The following is a 24315-nucleotide window of genomic DNA, read 5'->3' on the forward strand; positions in this document are numbered from 1 at the left end:
GCTTTCTGACTGTCAGGTGTTAATATTTTGAGTTTTCCCAAGGCTGAGGCAGAGCCTGTGGCATGCAGCATGGCTCTCCCTCTACAGGCCAGCGTGGAGATGGCACACTGAGTTCAAAGCTCCTAAGTGTACTCCTTTGTAAATGAGCATGGAGGGGATAGCAGAAAGGGATTCCTCAAAGGGTAGACTCTGAGTATTTATCTTTTTTTTTTTTTTTTTTTAGCAGTGAGCATGTATTACTTTTATAAATAGAAAAGAAACCCAGTATTTACATTTAATTAAAAGCAATAGTGATTATTTAATTGGTAGGTTAAAATTAAAAACAAAAATTAAAATATTAAGAGTTACTTTGAGTAATTGGTTCCTTTTTCTTCAGGTGAAACTCCCCAAGTTAAACACTGCTGAAGTTTTAAGTGTCTCCTATGAAATTAGTGATAGTTACAAGGTTCAAAATCTTTATTAAATTATGCTTCTAATTCACATTTAAAGACCCTGAAAGTATTGATTTGTTAATACCACGTGTCATGTTCACGTATTCGCTTTTGTTAAATAATCATCCGAAATACTCATTGAGAAAAACATTTCTGAGAAAAAATATAATTTGTCAGATTAGAAGGTTGGCTGCATATTTAAATGATGTGCTCCTTTCCATCCCGCGTTACATTAAGCTGTAAGCCCAGGAACACTGCTTTTCATGTTTTCTTGGAATTCCTTATTTATATAGATTGCTTTAGGCTTAAATCGGAAGAAAATGTTGAGTTGTCATGGTTTTTGTTTTTTAATTAAAATAATGAGTTATTCTCATGCAGTTAACCTCCTATTTTATTTTATTTTTAATTTGGCCGTGCCACGCGGCTTCTGGGATCTTCGTTCCTCAACCAGGGATCGAACTCGTGCCCACGGCAGTGAAAGTGCCCATTCCAACTGCTGGACTGCCAGGGAATTCCATTGACCTCCTATTTTAAAATCTCTATCTCCTTAGTCAAATGTTTACATATATTTTAAAATTTATGGTGTACTTTGTATGTATTACCTTTAAACCTTGTCAGATCCTTAGTGGAACAAGTGGTATAAAAGGGCAATAAAATTATAGTAAATATCATGCCATTTCCTTTCGAATGCCTCAATTTGGTGAACCACAGTTCAGTTCTATCCACCCTCCCCCAACCCCTGCAATTCCTTACTGGTCTTGAATATGTTTTCCTCTTTCTGATTAGTTGCAAGTATAGAGGAGGAAAAAGTTATTTTTCCCACTACCCTACTAGATTCTCCAGCTGAGACCCAGTAAATTGGACTAACAAAAAGAAAAAAGCATACACATTTACTTAATATGTTTTAGGGACACAGGAGCCTTCATAAGGAAACGAAGATGTGAGGAACAGTTACACCTGATCAGTTTTATACTAGGTTGGGTGAAGAGTGGAAAGTTGTAGAAAGACATGAGAGACAAAAGGGTCTGAGCTAAGGGTAGTAAACTGGGAGGAACTTAGCAAGGCCTGTTTGTTTCCATTTTTCTTGGCTTCCCTCCGTCTTTGGAGATAAGGATGCTCCTTTCCTCCAGATATAAAGAAGGTACCTCTCACATGAGGATCTTAGGACCTGCTCCAGAGGAAGGTCAGAGTTCTTCCTGAGTCTGCCATTTCTCAGTACACACCTACCTTTTTTTTATATGTTGAAAATGGTGACATATCTCTGAATATTTTTCATTTTTTGAGTAGAAAGACCTTAATATATTTACCTCTGCATCCCTAGAACTTTGGACTTTGGCAAATTGTTGGCATTCAGATGTTCATTAAATAAATTACCATTTTGTATCTTCTACTTGAGTAAAAATCTGAGTGGTGACTTACATTTTAATTTTTCTTATTATTTGTCGTACCTTTAGGACTCACATGGTTTTAAAATTGATTATTGGACTAAGTGTGTTGTATTTAAACCACATTGATGGATGGATTTGTATTGATTTACTTTTTCCCCCATTAGATAAAGAGTCCTTTTACCCACTGATAGATGTGAATTGGTGGGTGGACAGTGCAGTGATTTTGGCTCGCTGTTCTGGTGCTTTGACTGTGTCGTCGGTGAAAACTTTGAAGAATTTACTGGGAAAATCCTGTGAATGGTTTGAACCATCCCCTCAAGTCACTGCTACCCATGATGGGGGATTTTTGATTTTGGAGGTAATGCTTTCCCTTTTAAAGCAATCAGTGTGTTTGAGAGTAAACATTTATTACCCCCAAAATCTAAATATCTGATTTTAATTTTGGTTATCCCGTTATTTAATCTTGTCTTTAAAAAGAAAAATTTGTTATTGGAATCAGAACTTGGTGCAGTATAAAAAAGATCTATTGTTTAGACAATTTAAAAAAGTGCATTTGTATAAGAATGAAGAACATTTAGAGTCATTTTGCTCTCTGTAAAGCATTTCTTCCTCATTGACATGATAGCTTTTTTCTTTTTCCTGGATTAGTTATCTTAAAAATATAAATAATATCACTACCTAAGAAATGCAGTCTTTAACCTATTCCTATGAAATATGACAGCTTAAAACTTTTGGTTCTTTTATTAAGAAAAACTTGTTTATCATGACAAAAATTTTGAAAAGAGGCTAATATTTTAAAGTTATGTTTTGGTCATTTAAAATTATTTTAAGTCTTTCAAGGTAATGGCCTTCAATAGCCTTCACTTCAGTGCAGACTGACAAATGTCTTCTCCCCTTAAGTTTGGTACCGAGTCTAAAGATGTGCTTTAAAGAGAACCAGGGCTTAAAATCGAAGGCAACTGTGTTAGGTCTGGAATGAAAGTTATCGTTCAGACTTCAGACTCAGAACTTTGTGAAGACATTGTTTAAAAGCTGGGGAGCTATGCTTGATAAAGCAAATAAATACCTTCAGGTTCATGTTGCTAAATAGATGGAAAAAATCGTCTTTTCACAGCAGGTACAAAAATATCAAAAAGAAAGAAATTAACATTCTCAACTCCTTTATTTCCCTAAAGTAATTACCAGGTATATATTTTACAAGACCGTATTAATGACCTGTTATTAAAACAGGCTTCAGTTTTAGAGATTTGGAGCCAATAACTTCTGTGCTTATTTCTGGAGCTATTGATGTAAATATATAGCATTTGTTGTTGGGTTTCTTTGAGTTCCATTCTTAGTTTTAATCCCACGGCTGATGTAATGAATCAAACCAGAGTAGAATTAAAAATATTTTTCTCATTAGCTCTAAAAACTTATCTTTAGTTCCTCACTATTCACTTAACATCTCCTTTTTCAATTCAGTGCGAGATTAAACTTGCCCCCAAACGATCTCGTTTGGAGACAAGGGCGGGAGAAGAAGGTGAAGGAGAAGAGGATTCGGATTCCGATCAGGAAATATCTGCCAAGGCTCGCTACTTTGGTTATATAAAACAGGGCTTGTACTTAGTGACCGAGATGGAGCGGTTCGCACCAGCCCGGAAACGCCCTCGAACCATTACTAAAAACTACCGCCTGGTGAGCCTGCGGTCTACGACCCCAGAGGAGCTCTACCAGAGGAAGGTGAGGGTGCCCCTTTACTATCCACAGTCACAGCATCAGATTTGATTTGCCTCTATTGAGAAAAAACTATCTTTTTTAATAAAGGAAGAAATTTAAAGAGGGATTGTTATTATCGTTGACATCTTAGCCATGTCAGTATGCTAAAGCTGCTGGGAATAATGCTGGTCTTTGTGCCTGAGCAGTCACAGTCAGAGCAGTGGGTGGGAGGGGGGTTCATGTGGACCAATTGTCTACTTGGTGGCTCCACCCAGGTTTTCACTCCACTTCATGTGGCCTTCAGCTCTCACTTCCTCTGTGTTGAAGTACAGCTGTCTCCTCAGACTGCAGCAGATGAGGGAAGAACTGCAGACTTGCTTTCTAGTCCGGGGTTTGCTTGGGAAGCAGATTTGATCAACACTGAGTATTCCACGTGTTTGTGCTGCACTGTCACAAGCGGAGTCCTGGAGGAGGAGTCGGGCCGCCCTGCTGGTCCTGGTTTTGCCATTTTACTTTATAACCATGGGTGTTTCACCTGTGTTTCTCATCTTTCTGTTAAAGCGCTTAAAGGAAATACTTGATCTATCTGCCCCTTGTCATGTTTGTGAGCTTCTGGGGCCACAGTGCACATGAAGGTGGTTAGGAATGACCTACGCTATCATCGTTCATTCTGTCATCATTTTGACACTGCAGACTGCTCGGTAATGTCACATTCGTGTTCCATTTCCTTGTCCAAAGATCGAAAGTGAAGAGTATGAAGAAGCCTTGTCTCTGGCTCAGACCTACGCCCTGGATACTGACCTGGTGTATCAGAGGCAGTGGAGGAAGTCAGCTGTCAACATTGCTTCAATTCAGAATTACTTGGTATGTTTAAGATGTTGGGGAACATGCAGTAAAATTCAAACTTATGGAAAAACTTTTGGCTGTAGGGCTTCATGTTGGAGTACTTTTCACTGCTGACTTTTCTATATGAAGTGTTTTATTCTACCTTGAAAAATTATCTTATCAGGTTCTGTCGGCCCTGCAGCTGGACGTTGGTGCAGAAGACATGTGACCAAATATTCACTGATAAACCAGCCAACTGCCTGGTCTTGGCCTAATCCTTTCCCTTCATCTACCTCAGTTAACCTCTGTTCACCTCCATCAGTCAGGGTCCTGTCAGAAGCCAGGAACCACACAGTAATGTGAACAGGAACAGTTTTAATATGGAGAATTAATATTTTCTAGCAACAAGAGATTTACTATATGAGGGCAAAGAGAACTCTAAGGAATACCCTGGGGCTGAACGGCATGTACCCAAGGAGGGAACAAACTCGGAAGGGAGGGCTCCCCCTGGGCTGGGATTCAGGCTTCATTGGACAAGGAGTGGTTGCAGCACATTGGACGGCCGAGCAGTTCGCTGGAATGCCTGAGGCCACGGCTGCTCCATAGTAGCCAAGGCTGGCCGGCAGGGAAAGGTGGGATGGATGGGCCAGCTGGATGCCTGTTGCTAGGGTGGCCGTGAACTGAGGTTGGGGGGTCGGAAAACCCCAGGGGCTGGTAAGTGGGGAGCCCCCCACCAGCATGAAGGCTGGTAGATAAGGAACCGTGGCCAGGACCTTTTTTCCACACCCTCTGCAGCATTTGTTGTTTGTAGATTTTCTGATGATGCCCATTCTAACTGGTGTGAGGTGATACCTCATTGTACGTTCCCCCTGGAGTGTAGGCGAGCCTAGTTTAGGGAGCTTCCCCTTCAGGTGTCTGGGAGGATTCGCTGGGGAGGAATCTGTCCATGGGAGTGCAGCTGACACTAAGTGGGAAGTTGTCCTCCGAAGGAGGGAGGGGGAAGTAAGCACCACCAGATGGCGCCTGCCGGCATTGCCAAGACAGGAGCAAGAACCAGCGCACACGTGGGCTAGAGACCAGAGCCTCTTCCTCTGCGGTGGCCTGCAGCGCCCTCTGTTGACATCAATATCGTGTCAGCCGCAAATGGGAAAGGCTGTTTATCCCATAGCTGGCTCTGAAGAGTGCTTTTGAGGCTGAGAGGCAATAAATAGATAACTGTCATATCAAACTTGCCAAATACCCCCTTTTTGCTTAAATCCTACAGTTAAATCCTTCCTGCTATGTGCTGCCACAGTTAGAGTTACTATGTTGGCCTTTTCATTTAGGAATATTCTAAGAAGTGTTGGGAAATTTTCATGGTAGTTGTTTTCCCTAAAAATTCATGTACATGAGTAATTAAAAATAAATAAAAACGTAATCTGAAAAAGTTGTGCGTAAGAAGTTGATGCTTCACCCAAACGGGAAGATGAACTGTTAATACAAGCAAGATATCAGAGTTGAGAGAGCATGAAAGGTAATGAAATAAAGGAAAAAGACAAAGTTGCTTGTATTTTCTTTAGAATATCAGAACAGCAAACCTATATTATCTTTCTTTCTTTTGTGACTCAGGACAGTGAGCTCATGAGTTCATGTATATCCACTTAACGGCCTTTTCTGTAACACAGTAGAAAGCAGATTTGGTCTCTGAAGGAGCTCACAAATATTAGGAGAGACAAATTATGTACATTTTTTATTGGGGGAAATACTTAATTCAGCAAAATAAATAGGCAGTGAAGAGTAAAAGCACTATGCCAGGAATGAAAGGGGTACAGGAGTGGCATAAATATGGCCTTCGCTTTTAGGGAGCTTATAATCTTCCCGAGAAGACAAGCTTTATGCCTTCATTATAGAAATGACCATACAAGAAGATTGCGGACAAATGCTGTGGGAAACCAGTGAGGGTAGCAATCATTATAGACTCCGGTTATGGAAGTCTTCATATAGTGAAGATGTTTTGGGCAGGGATTTGAAAGGATTCAAAGTAGAGCTAGAAGAGAGGAAGGCATTCTTAATGGGACAAGTGGTATGAGCAAATTAAAAGAAAATGAGCATGACTCATGAGGCCAGTGACTAAACCTGGCTTATTCATTGTTCTATTTTCATTGGCACACAAAAAGTACTCAGTAAATATCTCCTGGATGAATGGCTCTGTAAGGAAACCAGTCTGTTGGATCTGAGATTCCATGATGGTGAACACTGGGGCATATTGATTAGAAAGATACCTTGATTTGGGTTCAGGTGGGAAACCTTGCCGAAGGCAAGAGACTCCTGCAGTGTCCCAGTTGTTACGTGTCAATGACATGGACTGATACAGAGGCCATAGATGTGGAGAAGGGGATGTGAGTTCAGAGACATTTCAGGAAAGAATTGATATGAAGGAATGTGTAAAGGAATGTGTAGGGTATGAATCAGATTTTACCCTAAATTTGTATCCACAAGGGCTCTTTCTAGGAAGAGGGCAAGTCAGGAATTATGAATGGAGTCAGAGGAAGCTGTTGGGAGGGAAGTACATATGGGCCCTTCGTCTTTCCAAGGAGCAACATACCATGACTTTTTATGATTAAATTATCATCTGTGGGCTTCCCTGGTGGTGCAGTGGTTGAGTCTGCCTGCCGATGCAGGGGACGCGGGTTCGTGCCCCGGTCCGGGAAGATCCCACATGCTGGAGCGGCTGGGCCCGTGAGCCATGGCTGCTGAGCCTGCACGTCCGGAGCCTGTGCTTCGCAATGGGAGAGGCCACAACAGTGAGAGGCCCGCGTACCGCAAAAAAAAAAAAAAAAAAAAATATCATCTGTGCTTTGGAGTACATCTCATGGTCAAGTAAATACAGAACCTTGACATGCTATGCCTCATTAGTTTTGTTTCAAAGTTAAACATGTTTGTTACAAGAAGATAAATCTTGCCTTCTTTATTTTTCTACTCTTCTCTACAGCCCAAGTGCAAACTAAAAAGCAACTAAGAAGTTTGGAAAGAGCTTTTTATGTTTCCAAAAAAGAGTACTGAACTTTGTGTTTCAGTGTGTTTTATTAGACGAAGAAAGAAAGCAGTTGGAATCACATGCCCTCTACCCAGTCCTAGTCACTGTTAGGAAAGTAGCTTTTTAATGTTGAGATGCTCTAGCAGCTGCTTGTGGCCAAGGTTTCAGGTAGCTCTACTCTCTTACGTATAGCTTTATAATTCTAGAAGGCAGTTTTCAGGTGCTCTCAGATATCATGGTTTCTTTATGCCTCTGTTTTTAAATTTTCTCTATATCCAGAGTAAAATAAAGAAACGATCCTGGGTTCTTCATGAGTGCTTGGAAAGAGTTCCTGAAAATGTGGATGCTGCAAAAGAACTGCTTCAATATGGATTAAAAGGCACAGACCTGGAGGCTCTTTTAGCCATAGGGAAAGGAGCACATGATGGCAGGTTGGTTCCAGAAAGATGTGGATAGAAGTAAAGGTGACTTTATGAAAACTTTTAAGCTGAGACATTGGAAAGGGTAAACTTTTCTTTATTTAGGTTATTCTGCAATGAAGCAGTTGCCTTTGATTAATGCTTTTTTATCTGAGGTCAGTTTTCTTTCCTTTAAGTTAAATACGTTTACATGTGATAGCTTGATGCTAAGAAAAGAGCAAATTCTACAAACATTTATTGAATGCTGGCCGTTTCTAAGCTGTGAGGTTAAGGCGGCATGCGCCTAGGTGCGCTTACCGGTGAATTGAACCACCGTAGGCAAATCTGAGCTTCATTCACTTACTTTATGTGTAGCATTGTGTCCTTCTTCAGAGAATTACCTTGATTAAGTTATATATCTTGTGAAAGCATCTCATAAACTTTTTTTTTGAATTATTTTATTTTATTTTTTTTAAACAGCAGGTTCTTATTAGTTATCCATTTTATACATATTAGTGTCTACATATCAATCCTAATCTCCCAATTCATCCCACCACCACCACAACCCCCCGCCACCTTCCCTGCTTGGTGTCCATACGTTTGTTCTCTACATCTGTGTCTCAATTTCTGCCCTGCAAACCGGTTCATCTGTACCGTTTTTCTAGGTTCCAAATATATGTGTTAATATACGATATTTGTTTTTCTCTTTCTGACTTTCTTCACTCTGTATGACAGTCTCTAGGTCCATCCACGTCTCTACAAGTGACTCAACTTCGTTCCTTTTTATGGCTGATGTCTTCTTTATCCATTCGTCTGTCGATGGGCATTTAGGTTGCTTCCATGTCCTGGCTATTGTAAATAGTGCTGCAGTGAACATTGGGGTGCATGTGTCTTTTTGAATTATGGTTTTCTCTGGGTATATGCCCAGTAGTGGGATTGCTGGGTCACATGGTAGTTCTATTTTTAGTTTTTTAAGGAACCTCCATAGTGGCTGTATCAATTTACATTCCTACCAACAGTGCAAGAGGGCTCGCTTTTTACCACACCCTCTCCAGCATTTGTTGTTTGTAGATTTTCTGATGATGCCCATTCTAACTGGTGTGAGGTGATACCTCATTGTACTTTTGATTTGCATTTCTCTAATAATTAGTGATGTTGAGCAGCTTTTCATGTGCTTCTTGGCCATCTGTATGTCTTCTTTGGAGAAATGTCTATTTAGGTCTGCCCATTTTTGGATTGGGTTGTTTGTTTTTTTAATATTGAGCTGCATGAGCTGTTTATATATTTTGGAGATTAATCCTTTGTAAGTTGCTTCATTTGCAAATATTTTCTCCCATTCTGAGGGCTGTCTTTTCGTCTTGTTTGTAGTTTTCTTTGCTTTGCAAAAGCTTTTAAGTTTCATTAGATCTCATTTGTTTGTTTTTGTTTTTATTTCCATTGTTCTAGGAGGTGGAACAAAAAAGATCTTTCTGTGATTTATGTTAAAGAGTGTTCTTCCTATGTTTTCCTCTAAGAGTTTTATAGTGTCCGGTCTTACATTTAGGTCTCTAATCCATTTTGAGTTTATTTTTGTGTATGGTGTTAGGGAGTGTTCTAATTTCATTCTTTTACATGTAGCTGTCCAGTTTTCCCAGTACCACTTATTGAAGAGATTGTCTTTTCTCAGTTGTGTATCTTTGCCTCCTTTGTCATAGATTAGTTGAGCATAGGTGCATGGGTTTATCTCTGGGCTTTCTATCCTGTTCCATTGATCTATATTTCTGTTTTTGTGCCAGTACCATATTGTCTTGATTACTGTAGCTTTGTAGTGTAGTCTGAAGTCAGGGAGTCTGATTCCTCCTGCTCCATTTCTTTCCCTCAAGACCGCTTTGGCTATTCGGGGTCTTTTGTGTCTCCATACAAATTTTAAGAGTTTTTGTTCTAGTTCTGAAAAAAATGCCATTGGTAATTTGATAGGGATTGCACTGAATCTGTAGATTGCTTTGGGTAGTAGAGTCATTTTCACAATATTGATTCTTCCAATCCAAGAACATGGTATATCTCTCCATTTGTTTGTATCATCTCTAATTTCTTTCATCAGTGTCTTATAGTTTTCTGCATACAGGTCTTTTGTCTCCCTAGGTAGGTTTATTCCTAGGTATTCTTTTTGTTGCAGTGGTAAATGGGACTGTTTCCTTAATTTCTCTTTCAGATTTTTCATCATTAGTGTATAAGAATGCAAGAGATTTCTGTGCATTAATTTTGAATCCTGCAACTTTACCAGATTCATTGATTAGCTCTAGTAGTTTTCTGGTGGCATCTTTAGGATTCTCTATGTATAGTATCATGTCATGTGCAAACAGTGACAGTTTTACTTCTTTTCCAATATGTATTCCTTTTATTTCTTTTTCTTCTCTGATTGTCGTGGCTAGGACTTCCAAAACTATGTTGAATAATAGTGGTGAGAGTGGACATGCTTGTCTTCTTCCTGATCTTAGAGGAAATGATTTCAGTTTTTCACTACTGAGAATGATGTTTGCTGTGGGTTTGTCATATATGGCCTTTATTATGTTGAGGTAGGTTCCCTCTATGCCCACTTTCTGGAGGGTTTTTGTCATAAATTCGTGTTGAATTTTGTCAAAAGCCTTTTCTGCATCTATTGAGATGATCATATGGTTTTTATTCTTCAGTTTGTTAATATGGTGTATCACAATGATTGATTTGCATATATTGAAGAATCCTTGCATCCCTGGGATAAATCCCACTTGATCATGGTATATGATCCTTTTAATGTGCTATGTTGGATTCTGTTTGCTAGTATTTTGTTGAGGATTTTTGCATCTATATTCATCAGTGATATTGGTCTGTAATTTTCTTTTTTTGTAGTATCTTTTTCTGGTTTTGGTATCAGGGTGATGGTGGCCTCCTAGAATGAGTTTGGGAGTGTTCCTCCCTCTGCTATATTTTGGAAGAGTATGAGAAGGATGGATGTTAGCTCTTCTCTAAATGTTTGATTGAATTCACCTGTGAAGCCATCTGGTCCTGGGCTTTTGTTTGTTGGAAGATTTTTAATCACAGTCTCAATTTCACTGCTTGTGATTGTTCTGCTCATATTTTCTATTTTTTCCTGGTTCAGCCTTGGAAGGTTATACCTTCCTAACAATTTTTCCATTTCTTCCAGGTTGTCCATTTTATTGGCATAGAGTTGCTTGTAGTAGTCTCTTAGGATGCTTTGTATTTCTCTGGTGTCTGTTGTAACTTCTCCTTTTTCATTTCTAATTTTATGGATTTGAATCCTCTCCCTCTTTTTTCTTGATGAGTCTGGCTAAAGGTTTATCAATTTTGTTTACCTTCTCAAAGAACCAGCTTTTAGTTTTATTGATTTTTGCTGTTGCCTTCTTTGTTTCTATTTCATTTATTTCTGCTCTGATCTTTATGATTTCTTTCCTTCTACTAACTTTGGGTTTTGTTTGTTCGTCTTTCTCTAGTTCCTTTAGGTGTAAGGTTAGGTTGTTTATTTGAGATGTTTGTTGTTTCTTGAGGTAGGATTGTATTTCTATAAACTTCCCTCTTAGAACTGCTTTTGCTGCATCCCATAGGTTTTGGATCGTCGTGTTTTCATTGTCATTTGTCTCTAGGTATTTTGGGATTTCCTCTTGATTTCTTCAACGATCTCTTGATTATTTAGTAAGGTATTGTTTAGCCTCCATGTGTTTGTGTTTACGTTTTTTTCCCTGTAATTGATTTCTAATCTCATAGCATTGTGGTAGGAAAAGATGCTTGATATGATTTCAGTTTTCTTAAATTTACTGAGGCTTGATCTGTGACCCAAGAGGTGATCTATCCTGGAGAATGTTCTGTGTGCACTTGAGAAGAAAGTGTAATCTGCTCTTTTTGGATGGAATGTCGTATAAATATCAATTAAATCTATCTGGTCTATTGTGTCATTTAAAGCTTGTGTTTCCTTATTAATTTTCTGTTTGGAAGATCTGTTCATTGGTGTAAGTGAGGTGTTAAAGTCCCCCACTGTTATTGTGTTACTGTCGATTTCCTCTTTTATGGCTGTTAGCATTTGCCTTATGTACTGAGGTGCTCCTATGTTGGGTGCATATATATTTATAATTGTTACGTCTTCTTCTTGGATTGATCCCTTGATCATTATGTAATGTCCTTCTTTGTCGCTTGTAATAGTCTTTATTTTAAAGTCTTATTTTATCTGATATGAGTATTGCTACTCCAGCTTTCTTTTGATTTCCATTTGCATGGAATATCTTTTTCCATCCCCTCACTTTCAGCCTGTATGTGTCCCTATGCCTGAAGTGGGTCTCTTGTAGACAGCATATATATGGGTCTTGTTTTTGTATCCATTCAGCGAGCCTGTGTCTTTTGGTTGGAGCATTTAATCCATTCACATTTAAGGTAATTATCGATAAGTATGTTCCTACTACCATTTTCTTAATTGTTATGGGTTGTTTTTGTAGGTCCTTTTCTTCTCTTGTGTTTCCCACTTAGTGAAGTTCCTTCAGCATTTGTTGTAGAGCTGGTTTGGTGGTGCTGGTGCTGTTATATTTTGCTTGTCTGTAAAGCTTTTGATTTCTCCATCAAACCTGAATGAGATCCTTGCCAGGTAGAGTAATCTTGATTGTAGGTTCTTCCCTTTCATCAATTTAAATATGTCATGCCACTCCCTTCTGGCTTGTAGAGTTTCTGCTGAGAAGTCAGCTGTTAACCTTATTGGAGTTCCCTTGTATGTTATTTGTCGTTTTTCCCTTGCTGCTTTCAATAATTTTTCTTTGTCTTTAATTTTTGCCAGTTTGATTACTATGTGTCTCGGCATGTTTCTCCTTGGGTTTGTCCTGTATGGGACTCTGCCCTTCCTGGACTTGGGTGGCTGTTTCCTTTCCCATGTTAGGGAAGTTTTTGACTATAATCTCTTCAAATATTTTCTCGTGTCCTTTCTCTCTCTCTTCTCCTTCTGGGACCCCAGAAGTTGTTGCGTTTAATGTTGTCCCAGAGGTCTCTTAGACTGTCTTCATTTCTTTTCATTCTTTTTTCTTTATTCTGTTCCGCAGCAGTGAATTCCACCATTCTGTCTTCCAGGTCACTTATCCGTTCTTCTGCCTCAGTTATTCTGCTGTTGATTCCTTCTAGTGTAGTTTTCATTTCAGTTATTGTACTGTTCATCTCTGTTTGTTTGTTCTTTAATTCTTCTAGGTCTTTGTTAAACATTTCTTTCATCTTATCAATCTTCACCTCCATTCTTTTTCTGAGGTCCTAGATTATCTTCACTATCATTATTCTGAATTCTTTTTCTGGAAGGTTGCCTATCTCCACTTCATCTAGTTGTTTTTCTAGGGTTTTATTTTGTTCCTTCATCTGGTACATAGACCTCTGCTTTTTCATCTTGTCTATCTTTCTGTGAATGTGGTTTTTGTTCCACAGGCTGCAGGATTGTAGTTCTTCTTGCTTCTGCTGTCTGCCCTCTGGTGGATGAGGCTATCTAAGAGGCTTGTGCAAGTTTCCTGATGGGAGGGACTGGTGGTTGGTAGAGCTGGGTGTTGCTCTGGTGGGCAGAGCTCAGTAAAACTTTAATCTGCTTGTCTGCTGATGGGTTGGGCTGGGTTCCCTCCCTGTTGGTTGTTTGGCCTGAGGCGACCCAGCACTGGAGCCTTCCCGGGCTCTTTGGTGGTGCTAATGGCAGACTCTGGGAGGGCTCACGCTAAGGAGTACTTCCCAGAACTTTTGCTGCCAGTGTCCTTGTCCTCATGGTGAGACACAGCCACCCCCTGCCTCTGCAGGAGACCCTCCAATACTAGCAGGTAGGTCTGGTTCAGTCTCTTACAGGGTCACTGCTCCTTCCCTGGGTCCCGATGTGCACACTACTTTGTGTGTGCCCTCTAAGAGTGGAGTCTCTGTTTCCCCCAGTCCTGTTGAAGTCCTGCAGTCAAATCCGGCTAGCCTTCAAAGTCTGATTCTCTAGGAATTCCCCCTCCTGTCGCCAGACCCCCAGGGTGGGAAGCCTGACCCTGGGAGGGGCTCAGAACCTTCACTCCAGTGGATGGAGTTTTGTGGTATAATTGTTTTTCAGTTTGTGAGTCACACACCCAGTGGTCTTGGGATTTGATTTTATTGTGATTGCGCCCCTCCTACCATCTCATTGCAGCCTCTCCTTTGTCTTTGGACTTGGGGTTTTTGGTGAGTTCCAGTGTCTTCCTGTTGATGATCATTCAGCACTTTGTTGTGATTCCGGTGCTCTCACAGGAGGGAGTCACCTCATAAACTTTTAAGCACCCTACAGATGTCAGTTAATAACAGTAATAAAGTTATTTGAGAAGAGCTGCTGTTCATCAAACATTTGGAACTTTTGGGGGGATATAAATGTGATAGTGTATTTGATAAGTAATTTAAATGAGACTGACATTCATTACCATTTCAAAACCTTAAATAGAAGTGATTCACATTGTAAACTCTGGGCAACGTTTTCTTCATAGGCTGTTTCACATTGGGTGACTCTAACCTCCCATGTTTTCGTAAGCAGTTTTCATTTTCTTGATATTCAGAGTTTCTACGTGTGATGATTACTGATGACTTTTTGCCCATCCTATGGACATAAATGAAAGAATCGCTTTGCTTATAATAAATAGCAAAAGCTTTCTTTCAAATAATTGCTTGTTTCTGTTTCTGCAGAAACCAATGTAATAAAATCAAAGTAGGAGAAGGTACTTCACTATATGAAATTTTAAAAAATACACAGATTTGGGTTTTCTTTTTTTCTCACAGATTTACACTACTTGGTGAAATGGACATTGACGGTATCCCCTACGAGGAGCTTTCCCCACCTGATGAAGAGCCTGCCGAGAAGAAAAAGGAGAAGGAGCTCAGGAAGAGACAAGAACTACTTAAATTAGTGAACTTTTCAAAGTAAATGATTTATTACTGTTCATTTGGTAATTTCTTTAAAATACCTAGTAATCTAAGTGTGTTCTTTACTAGTGACAATTGCTGTACATTATTTTGGCAAGTTAAATCAAATGCATTTAGTATTGTTTTACCCTTGTGCTTTTGTGTACTGTTCCCTGAATTTGAGGCTTAATAGAATATTGATCATTTTATTCTATTTTAGATCTTAGAGAAATGTGCTTGTAGGTAAATATAAGTGGCCTAATACAGTTGTTCAAAACAGGTTAACACTGGAACAAAAGGAACTTTGCCGTTGTAGACTGAAATTATTAACCTACTTAGATCGACTCGCAACATATGAGGTAAGGAGTAGTTTTTTGTTTGTTTGTTTGTTTTATTTTTGCGGTACACAGGCCTCTCACTGTTGCGGCCTCTCCTGCTGCAGAGCACAGGCTCCGGATGGGCAGGCTCAGCGGCCATGACTCACGGGCCCAGCCTGTCCGCGGCATGTGGGATCTTCCTGGACCGGGGCACGAACCCGCGTCCCCTGCATCGGCAGGCAGACTCTCAACCACTGTGCCACCAGGGAAGCCCAGGAGTAGTTTTAATCAAGCGAATTATGTTCATTTGATCTGTCATTATAAATGCTAAGGCTGCCTTCATATCTGATATTCTTGGTCTTTAGAACTATTTATGTGGGAAAAGTTCATTTTGTATAGAAGCAGGTTCTCTTATACATCAGTTTTGGTAAAATTTAGAGATTCATGAAAGGCCAGAAGTTGCTTTGTTAGTCTAGGGAGTAGAAATGCGTAAGCCATCTCTGAGAATCTATGTTTCTTAGGTTTATGATCCTTTTCATTTACTTTTATTTTACATTTAAACTTTAGGTTATGGCATATAGCTGTCTATAGTACCAAATTCAGTATACACTGGGTTTTAATAATCCTAATATGACTATTTCTGACTTGTTTAATTTTAATGATTTATTAGTGGTTTGAATTTAGTTGGTTAAACTTTGATCCTAATTATGGCCAGAGTTAGTCACTTGAACTTAAAGCGTACTTCAAAATTGTTTCTTCGGGACCACAACCACAAATATCCCATGTTGGGCATTTCAGTAGCACTCTGTACCATGAGATTTAGGTATTGTTAAAGGCGCGAGAAGCATTTCATAAAATAGATTGCTTTTTCACATGACCCTCATAGCTTACGTTACCCAGGATTTAGTATAAATTTCCCACCTTTGAAATTTGACTTCATTTGCAGTTTACTTCCTCCATCTCTCAGCCTCCCTTCTGTGGTCACACCGTGGCTTTTGGTATTGGCGCATAGTAGGGACTCAGTAAACATCACTTCCTATGTGTTTCCCTTTACCTGTTCTTATTGCTTGTTCGTCTTCCCTACTAGATTTTGAGTTACTTGGAGAGCAGGGAAGCTGTATTATTGTTCACTGTATCACCACTGCCTATCACAGTGCCCCTTGCACATTACTGACACCTAATAAATATCTGATTAAAGAATGAATGGTTCATCTGATAACGTGATGCCCGTCCCCATAGTAATGGAGGTACTTAGTACTTGTGATGCCTGCAGGCAAATAAAAGCATTTGATTCTCCAGCTGTTAATACAATAGAATGTTTTCAAACAAAATACTAGTGACGAAAGAGGACTATTTCTCTGGTTATTAGTAAACATGGTAATTAGTATATCACTTCATACAAACAATTTACAAAACATTCCTAATAGTTTTGTCTGTAGTACAACTAGTTTGACTGTTGGATGGTCATATTATTTTAAAGCATATCCTTTTATTATGTCCGAGTTCTGTGATATTGATGTAATATATAAAAGCATATTGTGAATTACTGATGTTGGTACAGATATAGTTTATTATTTTTTATACTTAGCTTTAGTTTCACTGATGAGATCTTACAAAGAAAAAGTTCCATAAAATATTCAGAGTTTCACGTTCCAGTTAATTTTATTTTATTATTTTTTAGTTATTGAATTGCTATTTCCTATTTGACAGTAGTAAGTGCATTTATTATTACATGGTAATAGTGAAATTTAAAGTATTTGTTGAGCCCACAAAAATGGAATTAAGTTAAGCTTTTGAAAAGTACGTGAAGTTGATGAACTTGGCCGTTAAAACTTAGAAACGATGTTCTGATACAGTGACTAACCAGCTAGATAGTGGTAGAGATAGGCATTGCATTTTAATCATAGGGCATGGCTTATTTTATTAATTCTGTGATAAATTAGATAAAAATGGATTTATTTAAATTTTACACGAGTTCCTACTGTATGCCAGATATTATGCCTGTGATGGTGGTAGAGAGATGAACAAGGAATAGTCCTTGTGGAGTCCTCATTATATGGGCAATAAGTGATGATAATGAAGATATGAAGAATTGATGAGGGGGCATAATGGAGCAAAACATTAAATTTTTCCTGGGGATGTCCAAGAAGACTATGTAGGAAGTGATATTTCAACTAGTCCTTAAAAAAAGGGAGGCTGACTTATGGGGCTATAGGACTACTGCGTGGGGGGGCGGGATGCAAGCATAGAAGCTCCATAAGGGTAAGGGTCTTGTCTTGTTTGCTGCAGTATCACCAGAGCTCTGAACGGGACCTGGCTTGTTGAGCTCAGGAAATATTTGAAGAAATCAGTAGTTAAGAGAATACCTTAAAAAATACCAACATATTTGTTGAGGACTTATTGTTTGCCAGCCAGTGTCTTAGGTACTTAATTCAGATTATTTCTTGACAGCCCTTTGAGGCAGGTATTGCTATCCTCTCAGTTTATGGATGTGAGGCTTAGAGAAGGTAAGTATTTTGTCTAAATAAATAGGAAGCAAGAACCTCCTCTGAACATCCTCTTTCTTCCCTCTTTTCTATCTCAGTAAGTTAATGCAGTTAACAAATATTTATTGGCTATTTATTATGTGAAAGCCAGCATGCTAGGTATCTGGGGTTCAGCATAAACACAAGAGAAATGAGCCTGAAGTCATCCACTGTGGTGGGGAGATGTACACTTGCCATTGCCATGGCTAACTCCTGTTTATTCTTTATGTTTCAGCTTTGGCGTCCCTTCTGGGAGGCCTTCCCTGTCCTCCCAGGACTAGTTTTAGCACCCTTCCTATGTGTTTCCCTTTACCTGTTCTTATTGCTTGTTCGTCTTTCCTACTAGATTTTGAGCTACTTGGAGAGCAGGGAAGCTGTATTATTGTTCATTGTATCACCACTGCCTATCACACTGCCCCTTGCACATTATTGACACCTAATAAATATCTGATTAAAGAATGAATGGTTCAATCTGCAATTTACATAGATAATTCCAGCAGCAGTAAAGTTAATCTAAAGTTCTCACACAGATATGACAGGTGTCCATAGTACATAGCCATGTATAACTGTTGCTTATTCATTTTTACCGGGTGGTGGATTTTGCTTGTCCTACTGTAATTTTACTGCCTATTTCATTTACTTCTGGATTTTTTTTTTTCAATTAACAGCATTTATAAATACAGCCATTTTCCAAATAAAGACAAGAATACAGATGTAGTACTTTAGTTAACAGTCGAGAGTTTAATTAATTCAGGCCTTATTTATTTAGGTAGGCAGAGCTGTAATGGTTTTTAATATTTTCTTGTCACCCATATTTAAAAGCCTTTCCATTAAATCACTGTTTCCCCTCAGGAAATCCTCAGAGTGCCTCATGCATCTGAACAGAGATATGATGCTGAATTCTTTAAGAAGTTCAGAAATCAGAATATTGTTCTCTCAGCAAGAACTTATGCTCGGGTAATTTCTTTTTTATAAATAAAACAATTATGGTTATTAACACTTTCTAAGTCTTTGAGCCATGCAGTTAATGTTATTGCATGCCTATATCATTACATTTCCTTTCTGTGTTGTACTATATTAATAAATGTAGAGAAAATAGAATCATGTTAAAATTTTTTTATTCATTATTCTGAGTTCTAAAAATAATTTTTAGAGCATTAGGTTGAGAAAAGTGATACAGACCTGGAAAAATCAGGAATCTTTCAAAGCACTTCATATCAGAACTGCATAAAAAAGTTAATTTTAAGGTTTTGAATGTTGTCATACAAAATCACTCCTTTATTTCTAAGGTTCACGTTAGAAACTTGCCCTTGCCTTCTGTACAGGAAAGTAATGTACAAGCCCTAGAAATTCTGTTCACTTACCATGGATCTGACCTGCTTCCTCATCGCCTCGTGATTCTCTCCAATTTCCCAGAGACCACTTCTCCACATGAATATTCCGTTTTGCTCCCTGAAGCTTGGTATGTACTATGTTCACTGAATTTTACCTTTTTGCTAAGTAACAATTTTTGTTTCATGCTAAACATCTTAAATTAAAAAAATTTAAAATGTAAACAATTTAAACTTTTTTTTCTGATTATAAAATTATTTCTAACTTATTTTTACGTGATCCTGAGGCCAAACCAAAATATGTCTAGCATAATAGGATTACTGTAATGTACGGAATGTGAACTTTACTTTTTTTTTGAAAGTCTTCTGCTACTTAAAAAAAAAAAAAAAAGTCTCCTAGCTTTATGGCTATGTACTCAATATATACTGTTTTATGGTTAAGAACAGTTTTTAGGATAACAGTGTCTGTTTGAATTAGTTGTATCTTTTAGAAATTGAAGTGTAGTTCTGACAATATTAGGTTGTAGGTCCAGGGAACCCAGGAATGTCTTGGGGATCCTGCTTTTCTCAACAACCTTTTCTCCCTATGAAATTCCAGAGGCACAAAGACAGATGGGAAATCAAAGTACCTCTTTCCCATTATACTAATGCTCCTTATCTCAGTTGAAGGCTTTTTGATAATTGGGTTGTGACATAGACTCTTAAGACCAGTGGGACCATTAAGACCCAGTTGTACCATCTGGCGGGCTTCCAAAGGCCAGAACATCACTTCCTGAGAATGAAGAAAAGAGAAAATACAGTTGACCCTTGAACAACACGGGTTCAAACTGTGCAGTTCCACTCACACATGGACTTTTTTCAGTAGTAAATACTACAAAACGACATGATCCTCAGTTGGCCGAATCTGAGGATGTGGAGCTATGTGTACAGAGGATCCATGTGCATGGAGGGCTGACTATAAGTTATATAGGGGTTTTTGACTGCATGGAGGGTTGACACCCTTATCCTCCCTGTTGTTCCAGATTCAGCTGTGTTTGCCTCAGTGTGTAGCCTGGAGATGGGCAGGTCATCAGCCCCAGGCCTGAATGCCACCTGGGAGTAGCATACCTTGCTTCTGTCTGACAACATAGAGGCAGAAGGGAAGAATATGTCCATTTGTGAGACCTTTTATATCTGGTAAACTAGCCCACTAGTAAATGTGGCTCAGTCATTAATTGCATCCTTTCTGAATTTGTTTGCCCAGTCTTAAAAAGAGTTGAGAGTCCCTGTCTTGCTTACTCATGTTGCATACTTTTAGTAATAGGTGAATTGATCTGTATGAAATCTGCTTGTAAACTATAAAATACACTGTAAGGGATTATGACGGCTCTGACTGAAATCATTGTTACAGACTCTAGCTACTGGCAACTTACAGTGATATGGGAAGGGAACTGGATCATGTGGCTTCCTCATTCCTCCTCTGCACCTCCCCTGCTAGTTGTAGGCTTAGGTGTTGACGATAATGACCAGCATTTATACAGTAATTACTATGCATTTGGCACATACTTACATCCGGTCTCCCAACACTTTTGGTATTATCTCTGCTATTATAGAAAGCTGAGATTTACAGAGGCTTAATAGCATATTAAACTTTATGTAAGTGCAGCCAGGATTTGAACCTATTTTTATTTAGAGTTGTAAGTCAGTAAGCTCTAAAAATAGAAGTTATAAACTCCCTATTTTGCATTACTGTTAGTACTAAAATGTAATTCTTTGTTATGATAAAAGTGAGCAAAAAGAAAAAGCTTGGGATATACCTTTCAAGCAGTTTCTTTTAGATCTGAATACTGATAAGTAAATGCAGTCTATAAATATGTATTTATAAATATTTAACAATTAATTCATTTATTTTCTGCCTATTCACAAAATAGATCTAATCTGAACGGAAATGACCTTTTCTACTGTACGTTGTTGTATAGAGAAAAGGGCCACTGTCTTAACGTTTTTTCTAAAGGTAGTTTCTCCTTAGATTTGAACTCATTTATTTGCATTGTCTTCTGATGATTGCTTAGATAAACGTTTGATTTTAACCTGAAATTTCAGAATTGGTTTTTAGAATAGTTTTACAATGCCCAGTGCTATATGTTATCTTTGAAAGCCCTATCTATGGTTCCTTTATGGTGGCTGTCATAACCGATTTAAATGGCAGTAAATACTTTGGGTATATCATTGCAGCAGAGGGTAATTAGATGTTATTTCTAATCTTTCTTGTGGGATGTGTTGCTTAGACAAACTTGGAAAAGACTGATTTCTTGTGAGTCCTTAGGTTATAATCATTTTAAATATATTGAGAAAATATAGATTTATTTTTTTGTTAATATTTGTTTCTCAAGAAAGTCTTTCACATTGATTATATTTTTGCTGTAGTTAGAAAGACTGAGAAAGAACAATAGATTTTAATAGTAATGTCTTTTATGTGACTGCAAAGCGAAACCACAGTTATGTTTCAGGCATAGCCTCTTCTATGAGGCCTTCAGTAATTATTCCTTTCCCTATATTCTCATAATTCTTTGTTCATTCTTGCAGTATAGCACTTTTTATTTTGTATTATAGTCAGTCATTTTTATTACGCCTTTCTCCCCCTTGTTCTCTTCTTTAATAAACACCCAGCCTTAAACTCACTAACTTCAAGATGGAGGCCATCTCTTGCTGCGTTTTCGATCCTCAGGGCCCAGGTGTTCGTGTAGTGGTTCTCTAAACTTGTTTGCTAACTGGATAAATTAGGTCCATTTTATGCCCATTTACAAAAGAGATGAAAAGATGTCCTGCAGGGATTGCAACAGAATATGCTTTCACTTATTAACAAGGGAGGTATCCAGGTAATGTTTCTTCAAGGCTCCCACCGCCTTAAAGATTCAATTGCTATTTTAGCCCATAGGTGAAGCCTGTACTCTTCTACCCTATTCAAAGTTTTACTCTAATGGACGTGGAGATCCATAAGATACAATCGTAGGACTTATTTCCCTTTTTTAGGAAATATATTTTTTGAGTACTTGCTATTCATTTTCAAATCACTTGGAAACTTTGGGTCAGATGGACACAAAGTGTCTGATTGTTGGAATGTAAACACCCCTCACTGTTTGACTGAGCCCCTTCTGCATGCCTGACGCTATGGTAGGGGTCTTGAAATGAGTGAACACAGTTCCTCTTCAGCAGGAGTCATCAGGTATGGTTTACACAGGAACAGAAGCTCCTGCTTGCAGCATCATGCTTTCAAACTGAGGAAGAGATGAGTTGAAATGACTCTAAATCTGCAGCCTTTTTTGCTTTCTCTCTTCTTCTCCTCAGTTACAATGTTTGCCAGCTCCTGAAATGGTCTTGCCACTTCCTTGTTTACTGCCTCGGACAGCTGTAGAACTTTCTGTGTGCATGCCTTGTTTTTCTGTGAGTGTATACATTGCTCAGTGGTAGAGCCTATATTTCATCCTGCTTTATCTTCTCTTCAGCCCGCCAACTTGTATTTTTCAAGTAATAATGACTTTTTAATGATCTGTTGAATTGATTAGAAACAAGTCACTAAGCTCTAAATGGACGGCTCCCAAACGCAGAATGACCGCGTAGCTCCCCACTGCCTTCAGATTGCTGTTGGGACACTCGGTACAGGGCCCTGCTGTCTCCACTCTGCCACACTGGCAGTCCCATGAACATACCAGGCCTTCCCTCCCCGCCCCCCTTAGGGCTTTTCAAGGTTAGTGTGCTCCCGCTGGGTGTGCCCTCCTGGATCTTCACATGACTTGGTCTCTGCTCAAAGGCTCCCTCTTCAGAAAGGCCTTCCTCAGCCACTCCTCCCCATTGCTTCCACTCCCTCCTCTCTCTGCCCTTATCTGAGTTTTCTTTTCTTCTAGCACTTATACCTAACATATTATATGGTTATTTATTTGTCTCTTCCAGTTTATCTATCTTCCTTGGCCATTCTATTTAGAATTTTACCCTCACTTTATTTTTATTTTTGAATTATCCATTATAAATATAAAATTATCCATTTTATACACATCAGTGTCTACATGTCAATCCCAATCTCCCAATTCATCCCCCCCCGCCCCCCCCCCCGCTTTCCCACCTTGGCGTCCATACATTTGTTCTCTACATCTGTGTCTCTATTTCTGCCCTGCAAACCAGTTCATCTGTACCATTTTTCTAGGTTCCACATATATGTGTTAATATACGATATTTGTTTTTTTCTTTCTGACTTACTTCACTCTGTATGACAGTCTCTAGGTCCATCCACGTCTCTACAAATAACCCAATTTCGTTCCTTTTTATGGCTGAGTAATATTCCATTGTATATATGTACCATTTCTTCTTTATCCATTTGTCTGTCGATGGGCATTTAGGTTGCTTCCATGACCTGGCTGTTGTAAATAGTGCTGCAGTGAACATTGGGGTTCATGTGTCTTTTTGAATTATGGTTTTCTCTGGGTATATGCCCAGTAGTGGGATTGCAGGGTCATATGGTAGTTCTATTTTTAATTTTTAAAGGACCCTCCATACTGTTCTCCATAGTGGCTGTATCAATTTACATTCCCACCAACAGTGCAAGAGGGTTCCCTTTTCTCCACACCCTCTCCAGCATTTGTTGTTTGTAGATTTTCTGATGATGCCCATTCTAACTGGTGTGAGGTGATACCTCACTGCAGTTTTGCTTTGTATTTCTCTAATAAGTAGTGATGTTGAGCAGCTTTTCATGTGCTTCTTGGCCATCTGTATGTCTTCTTTGGAGAAATGTCTATTTAGGTCTGCCCATTTTTGGATTGGGTTGTTTGTTTTTTAATATTGAGCTGCATGAGCTGTTTATATATTTTGGAGATTCTTTGTCCATTGATTCGTTTGCATATATTTCCTCCCATTTTGAGGGTTGTCTTTTCATCTTGTTTGTACTTTCCTTTGCTTTGCAAAAGCTTTTAAGTTTCATTAGATCCCATTTGTTTATTTTTATTTCTATTACTCTAGGAGGTGGAACAAAAAAGATCTTGCTGTGATTTATGTTAAAGAGTGTTCTTCCTATGTTTTCCTCTAAGAGTTTGATAGTGTCTGGCCTTACATTTAGGTCTCTAATCCATTTTGAGTTTATTTTTGTGTATGGTGTTAGGGAGTGTTCTAATTTCATTCTTTTACATGTAGCTGTCCAGTTTTCCCAGCACCACTTATTGAAGAGACTGTCTTTTCTCTCTTACCCTCACTTTAAATCCTCCTTTCCTGTTTTATTTTCTTCCTAGCTTAGGTCAGCCAAATAGTTGACCTTTCACCTACTCTGTTTTGAGATTCCAGTGGCAGAATGTTACCTTGGCTTTTTTTTTTTAACATCTTTATTGCAGTATAATTGCTTTACGATGGTGTGTTAGTTTCTGCTTTATAACAAAGTGAATCAGCTATACATATACATATATCCCCATATCTCCTCCCTCTTGCGTATCCCTTCCACCTTCCCTATCCCACCCCTATAGGTGGTCACAAAGCACTGAGCTGAC

General features: G+C 38.7%; 1 protein-coding gene across 5 annotated transcripts in view; it reads left to right on the forward strand.

Moving 5' to 3' along the window:
- The window catches only part of NBAS (NBAS subunit of NRZ tethering complex), a 343094-nt gene that overhangs the window by 75732 nt on the left and 243047 nt on the right, over nt 1-24315 (forward strand). For all 5 annotated transcript variants that reach the window (XM_089923423.1, XM_089923419.1, XM_089923421.1 and 2 more), the window contains 8 exons: nt 1984-2177; nt 3281-3538; nt 4253-4378; nt 7635-7786; nt 14513-14653; nt 14916-14994; nt 18330-18434; nt 18803-18939. In XM_089923423.1, the coding sequence (XP_089779549.1) occupies nt 1984-2177; nt 3281-3538; nt 4253-4378; nt 7635-7786; nt 14513-14653; nt 14916-14994; nt 18330-18434; nt 18803-18939 (1192 nt within the window). The remainder of the gene's footprint in view (nt 1-1983; nt 2178-3280; nt 3539-4252; nt 4379-7634; nt 7787-14512; nt 14654-14915; nt 14995-18329; nt 18435-18802; nt 18940-24315) is intronic.

This window comes from Delphinapterus leucas, chromosome 13, assembly GCF_059928025.1.
Source record: "Delphinapterus leucas isolate spDelLeu-1000000601 "Yukka" chromosome 13, BTC_Dleu_Yukka2, whole genome shotgun sequence".
NCBI classification, from domain to species: Eukaryota; Metazoa; Chordata; class Mammalia; order Artiodactyla; family Monodontidae; genus Delphinapterus; species Delphinapterus leucas.